We start from the raw sequence: 7,594 nt of genomic DNA on the forward strand, positions 1-7,594 counted from the left end.
TAACAACTTAACACCTAGCTAGAATTTGTTGTGAAAATATTTTAAATGTAGAATCTTAAAAAAAAGAAGCAATATATAAAAATTTTCTCAACATTTTTCTCAACAGTTGAGTTGGTAAACTTTTACAAGTTATTATCTAGATTCACCACTAACATCATTTTTTTTTTTTTTTACTTATCATTATTATCAATCTGTCACATTAACAAGTGTGAAAAGTTTTGTCAAATTTTTTGTGTTTAGACTTTCTCAACAAAAAAAAAAAAAAAAAAAAAAAATTCAACAAGGTTTATATTAATTAGTAATTTTGCATTTAAAACAAGAAAATAAAGTTGATGTGATTTTAAAAAAAATTTAATATAAAAAATTATATTTAAGTATATAAGGTCTCCGTCTATTTTTCGCCTTGGGCCTCAGAATCCATTTAGCCGCCCCTAACTTTAAGAGACATGGCTACTCATTTACGACCTTAAGAAATTGTAAAAGAAGCCAGGAACTAGTGTGTTGCTTTTAGCACGGAACTAGTCTTTGCTTTTACATACGTTCACACGTATCTTTGATCCTTAAATAAAGAGAAGCACATCTTTGTTTCCCATGACCATCTCTTGTTCATGACTACTATAATCTTGTTGCTTCTCTCTTTGACATTATTTGCTCCATTCTCATCTTCAACTTTTAGCAAAGGTTCATCTCTCGTCAGTGAGAAACCAACATATGTTTTAACTTCACCAGATAACGTTTTCTCTGCAGGCTTTTACTCCGTTGGTGAAAATGCTTTTTGCTTTGCCATATGGTTTAGCAACTCAAGCACTATAGTTTGGGTGGCAAACCGTGACCAGCCAGTTAATGGAAAGCGCTCAAAGCTCTCACTCCTCAAAAATGGCAATCTGATCTTAACTGATGCGGGTAAGTTCACTGTTTGGGCCACAAATACTTTTTCACTCTCCTTAGTAGTACAATTATCTCTCTATAATGCCGGTAATCTTGTTCTACAAAATACAGAAAGTGTTATTTTGTGGCAAAGCTTTGACTTCCCTACAAATACACTTCTTCCTCAACAATTACTCAGTAGAAACACAAAACTTGTCTCCTCCAGAAGCCAGACAAACCATTCCTCTGGTTTCTATGAGCTTTTCTTCTACAATAATAACGTTCTCAGCCTTCTTTTTAATGGTCCTGAGGTTTCTAGTATTTACTGGCCTGAACCGTGGCTTGTAAGCTGGGAGGCTAAAAGGTCCACGTATAACAATAGTAGAATTGCAGTGCTGAATTCCTTAGGAAACTTTAGTTCATCCGATGATTTTACTTTTTTGTCAAATGACTATGGAGCAGTGCTTCATAGAAGATTGACACTTGATTATGATGGTAATATTCGATTGTATAGTTGGGAAAAGGAGAGGCAAACTTGGGTTGTTTCATGGCAAGCCAATCAGAAACCTTGCAGGATTAATGGGGTTTGTGGGGCCAACAGTCTGTGCAAATATGTTGTTGGTTCTGGGAGGAAATGCTCTTGCCCTCCAGGATACAAGATGAAAGATAGTGTTGACTGGTCGTATGGGTGTGAACCCAAATTTGATCTCTCTCATCGCAACAAAAACGAGTCTGTCTTTCTCCTGCTATCCAATGTTGAATTCTACGGGTATGATGTTGGTTACTACTCCAATTACAGCTTTGATGACTGTACAAATTCATGCTTGCAATTACACAATTGCAATGCAGTCCAGTACGCCTTTGAAACAGGTGATTGTTTCTGTAAGTCACTATTGCTGAATGGATATCATTCCCCAGATTCAGGAAAAAATACCTATTTGAGACTCCCAAAAAGCTTTGAGTCCAACAAAAATCTTGTAAAAGAATTTAGTTTAGATTGCTCAAGGGAGGGTACAATACAATTGGACAGAACATACGTTAAAAATCGTGAAAAGGGGATTGTGAAATTCCTGCTTTGGTTTGCATGTGGAGTGGGAGGACTTGAACTCACTTGTATCTTTGTGGTGTGGTGTCTTTTGATCAAAACGAGGAAAAGCTCAGATGCAGACAACCAAGGGTATGGTCTTGCTGCCACTAGATTCAGAAAATTTACCTATGCTGAGCTAAAAAAGGCCACAAATGGTTTTACTGAAGAGATCGGAATAGGTGCATGGGGAGTTGTATACAAAGGGGTATTGTCTGACAGTAGAGTTGCAGCAATCAAGCGTCTCAATGAAGCCAACCAAGGAGAAGACGAATTCCTAGCAGAAGTAAGCATCATTGGGAGGCTTAACCACATGAACTTGATAGACATGTGGGGTTATTGTGCTGAAGGGAAGCACAGGCTTTTGGTGTACGAGTATATGATGCATGGGTCTTTGGCAGAAAATCTCTCTTCTAATGCACTTGATTGGAAGCAAAGGTTTGAAATTGCTCTTGGTACTGCAAAAGGTTTAGCTTATTTGCATGAAGAGTGCTTGGAGTGGGTTTTACATTGTGACATAAAGCCTCAGAATATACTTCTAGACTCGAATTATGAACCAAAAGTGGCAGATTTTGGTCTATCTAAATTGCAAAACAGAGGTGTTCTTAACAATCCAAGCTTCTCAAGGATGAGAGGAACTCGCGGTTACATGGCTCCAGAGTGGGTCTTCAATCTGCCTATCACCTCCAAAGTGGATGTTTATAGCTATGGAATTGTTGTGCTGGAGATGGTGACTGGAAAGAACACAATAATGGGTGTCCACACTACAAATGTTGGAGTTGAAACTAAAAACAAAAGGCTGGCCACTTGGGTTAAGGGGAAAAAGAATGGAGAAGTTGCAACCACTTCTTGGATTGATGATATCATGGACCCCAAAATGGAAGGCATATATGACAAGGGTAGGATGGAGATCTTAGTTGAAATGGCTTTGCAGTGCTTAGAGGAAGACAAAGATGAAAGACCCACCATGAAACAAGTAGTTGAGAAGCTTTCTTCACCTTGAAAATGATCTTCTCTAACATGGCATGGCGGGTCTCCTCATGTTCAGCCTTTTTCTGATTCTCTCGTTAGTTTGTTCTCTTATTTGGTGCCTACATAGTATGTTTTGTGGGGCTGTCTTCTTTATTTCACCATGTAGCTTTTGTGGAACCCTAAGTTTTATGCAACTCTTCTATGTTGTAATAGATATTTCCTTAATTGTGTTTGAATGCCATTACCACCAACATGTATAATTAATGCATTTATTTATTTTATTGGGTAATTATAGGTTTACATTGTATTTGATATACAAGATTTACATTGTAATATTGTACATTTTTTGTGTACAACATCACAATGTTTAGTTTATAATATAAAATTTACATTGCTAATATAGTGTAAACTAAAAATTTTCATTATTTTATTATTAATTTCTCTAGAAAATAACCTAGGATATTATTCGCACAAAAATTATTCTAAACGTGGCCACAAATTTGTAGCAACGTTTAATGTTCACTTTGTAACCAAAAAAGCAAGTGCTTTTTCCCACAAAATCTTTCAATCTTAGTGAAAAATATGGATCTAAATTCACTCCATTTGCAACTGAAATTCATACAAACTATCAAGATCATGTCTTCTTGGGAAGTTTATGTTAGGTGCACTGCACCATGTTCCAGCCCACACTTTGTCTTAGCTCATTAAATGAGCTTGTAGAAAAATTGGCAAGAAGTCAACAAAGCAAAATGAACTTGCTGGAGGAGCTTGTCCGAAAGAGAAGAAATTGGGTTCATCTTTTCCTCTATAATTATGTACAAAAGTCCATCAACATTTATGAAGGGATGTATAAAAGTCAAGCCACATAAATGATTATGTGATGTTAAACTTGTGCCATACACGTTGGAAGGAAGAAAGAAAAGAAAAGAAAGAAGTAAAAGGCATGGGCATTCGGGTATGGCAGATCTGAAAGGAAAAAGGAAAGAAACAAGCAAGGCCATTCGGCCAATGAGAGCTAAAGAAAGAGATTTTGGTTGAAGCAAAGTCAAAGTAAGTGGCTTGCACTTATTGTGACTTGATGTGAAGAGTGTGAAAGGAAGAAAAGAAGGAAAAGATGAAGAAATAAATAGATAGGCCATTCGGCCAGTGCAGAGGTGAAGAAAAGAAGTGAAAGTCCCAAAGTGTGAGGACTAGTGCAGTCTTGAAGAGCTGCGTGAGTGAGAGCAAGCAAGAGAGAGCTGCGTGAGTGAGAGCAAGCAAGAGAGAAGAGAAAAATAGAGAAAGTAAGAGAAAATACATAGTGAGGAAGAGAGCAGTGAGTGAAAAGAAAAAGAGAGTTTTTTTTATTCAAGTTGTATCTCTAAGTATTGTAATCTCTATTTTATATAGTGAAATTATTTGGAATTTGTCCTGTGGTTTTTTCCCTTCAAGAAGAAAGAGTTTCCACGTAAATCTTTATATTTTTGTGTGATTGTGCTTCCGCTGTATTTGCTAAAATTTATTCACAGTAATATAGAATTTTCCCAACAGTTTACACTCTATAGAATCCCCAAATTGGGTGCCACCCCAAGTTGGCTAGTACAAAGTGAATTTTTATGTTGTCATAAGATCGAAACAAAACTTAGCGCAATTGCAGTTTGTAGAGATGATATGTCATGACCCAAACCTGTACTTTAGAATTTAGAGCATGACTGACATGTTAATATCAAGTTTACCTCAATACTAACACAAACCAACTAAAGCTAAAGGTGCTTATCAAATATCGTTTCTTGTATTCCTTTTTATTTCCTTGCATAAAAAACATAATCTACAAAATTGATAAAGACTTTGAAACTTCATTTTAATTCAAACTTTGCAAGATTACAACTTAGCTGAAACTTAAGGTATTCATGTAAATATTACATAGCTAAACATTTAGGAAAAATCTTATCTATAAGCCTAACCCCAAAGACATAAAACTGGGGTTCAAAACAAACTAAGGTTCTAAAATACATCTGTGTTCAAAAGGATCAAGTACATCTTGATTCCTCCTATACAACAAAAGAGCTAAACTACTATACAACAAAAAACTATACATTCTAACAAACTAGAATCACAAATTCTTTGTCATCTTTAATACTCTTGTTGCTTCTAGGAAAGAGTGCATTGAAATATAATAGGATGAGTTGTGAAACCCAGTAAGGTTTTAAGTTCCATGAGCATTTAATAAGAATGTATGTAAATCAAATACCTTATGAATATGCCAGCTTTGATAATTAGTCTTCATACTATTCATACTATTCTTAAAATAACTCATGACCTTTCAGATGAAAATACGTCATTTTCCTTTCATATAATAATAAAAGGACATAATAAGAAACTTAAACATAATTCAATAACCTTATCTTTAAATAGACTATAAAATACTTTATCATAAACTTTCCATCAGACTTATAAAATATTCAACACACTTTTCTCATCATCATACTTTTCTTATAGATTCCAAATAGTTTAATAGCTCATTCATGACACATATTAGTCAGTCCAATTATAAGTCTGTCACAACTTTGTGAGGCTTTCAGCACATAGTGCTAGGCATTTAGCATTCCCCACAATGTTAAGAAAACCCAGGATCATATCAGAAAGTATTACATCCCTTTCGGTGTGATCATATCATCAACCATGGGGATCGGTTGACATCCTCCACAAGTTGGCCGTTCCCAACGAGGGCAGCTACAGTAGAGTCCTCACCACTTATAATGGCCAATCAAAATTTTCATAGAAATGCCAGCATTATAACTCCTACTGGGTAAATTCAAATCATAACAATGAAATAACTCGAAAACTATATTTTTCTGATAATTATGCTTTTACATAAATATTTCATAACAGTAGTATATTCACTTCATTCTTTAAATATTACGTTTGTGATATAAGTAATAGCATCAATATGCTAAAATTATCATACATATAGGATTCAACAATTCACGAACATATATCTTTACTTATGATAAGCCAAAATCTGAATGACTAATTGTGATAGAAATTAATTAATTAATTAGCCAAATTATTAATTAATCAATTTATCATGCAAACACGTGGTAGCACAAACAAATCACTGATAAACTAATTATGCAGCGGAAAATAAATAACATGGTGATTTGTTTACGAATGGGGAAACCTAACGGCAAAAACCCCACCGGGTGATTTTCAGGTCACCATTCCCGAAACTCCACTATCATTACAACAAGCGGTTACAAGTAAAGGAATCCCAAGTATCTTACCAACCTACAATTGAACCCTTACCCCAATACCCAATTGGACTTGTTCTATAGTGACAATTCTCCCTTTTAATGCACGGCTCCCAAGTACGTGACTAACCAATTGCGCAGATCCTAGTATGCGACTTCAATCACCAACTAAGAAGGTTGTTGGCTGCAAAGTTCTTTAGTTCATCCACACGATGAAGATCAAGAAGTTGCTTGATCACAAAACCCTATGGTGCACATACACAACAACTTCTTCAAGAGAAAGAGATGAACTAAGACAAGAACTTCGTCTTTGGTCACAATTTGCTTGAACAGAATTTGCTCAATGCTTGTGCAACTTGTGTACTGTTTGAAGGCCTTTAAAACAATCCTTTTATATGTCTAGGGTTAGGAGAAAAGAAAACCCAAAGACATATTCACGGATCCCAAGAAAATCATATCAGAATTCTGAAATTCTTAAACCTCGACAGATAGGAGGTGTCGAGCAGCTATCGAGTAGGTGTCGAGCACACGGGGCTTGAACAGCTTTCTTAAGCTCGATAGATACAGCTGTTGAGCTAGCTGTCGAGTTTTAATGAATTTGCACTATCAGCTTGATTTCTTGGACAAACTTGAAGGCTTCAACACTTGATCTTGAAACATGGTTTTTTGAAGTATTTAAACACATCGTAAATCTACCCAAATACAAGTAAAGTGCGTTTTGTCAAAGGATTAGCCAATTACTTAAAAGTATGACATATGTTCTTAACATGTGAACCACAAATGTCCTAACAACTTAAATCATACTTATATGTAATAGGTCTAATTAAAAGGTTTTGATGCATAATAAATTTTTTAAACAATCCTTATACTTATCAAACGCACATGCCACATATTCCTTACCTAAAAACAAAAGACACGAGAGATTTGTACAAGAGAAGCTCAAGTGTTCACGTTCTCGTTCTCATCACCTAAATGAAAGACCAAAACTTATTATTGACAAATTCTTCCTAAGTATTTAAACTAATACATGAATCATAACCTAACTTTCAAACTCAATAAAATCTTAATTCCCATCACACAAAGGTTCCCATAGCACAAGATACATATATCAAACACATTATGTACCAAACCATAGAGAAACTAAGGCATAAAAATTTATCTATGATCCAAACATACCAAAAGATGAGCATACTAATTTATAGCTCAAAACATTCACCCTAACTTTAGAATTAAATCCTTAAAGTCAGGTATACCATATATTGTTCAATGCTTATTTCAGCAGCATATACCCAATTTATAAAATACAAATGGGCTATCTATTCACATCCAATCTTCATGCAATTTTACAGAGCCACTCCTCTAGATGTCTAGTAGATACCATATCAAGTTCAAAGTCAAAACATAAAACCATGATTTACTAAAAATCATACAAGACAACATA

The 7,594-nt window shown here is 35.0% G+C and overlaps 1 protein-coding gene across 2 annotated transcripts; it reads left to right on the forward strand.

Moving 5' to 3' along the window:
• The first annotated feature begins 471 nt into the window (after positions 1-471).
• Positions 472-3,164, forward strand: LOC126709845 (putative receptor protein kinase ZmPK1). Of its 2 annotated transcripts, XM_050410207.1 has the most exons (2): positions 773-907; positions 1,327-3,164. In XM_050410207.1, the coding sequence occupies exons 1-2, from the start codon at positions 898-900 to the stop codon at positions 2,952-2,954; spliced, it is 1,638 nt and encodes a 545-aa protein (XP_050266164.1). In that variant the 5' UTR covers positions 773-897; the 3' UTR covers positions 2,955-3,164. The 2 variants fall into 2 exon arrangements, with proteins under 2 accessions (XP_050266154.1, XP_050266164.1); XM_050410197.1 differs by having other exon boundaries at positions 472-3,164.
• Positions 3,165-7,594: the final 4,430 nt, after the last annotated feature.

The sequence above is a fragment of the Quercus robur genome, chromosome 2 (assembly GCF_932294415.1).
Source record: "Quercus robur chromosome 2, dhQueRobu3.1, whole genome shotgun sequence".
Lineage (NCBI taxonomy): Eukaryota > Viridiplantae > Streptophyta > Magnoliopsida > Fagales > Fagaceae > Quercus > Quercus robur.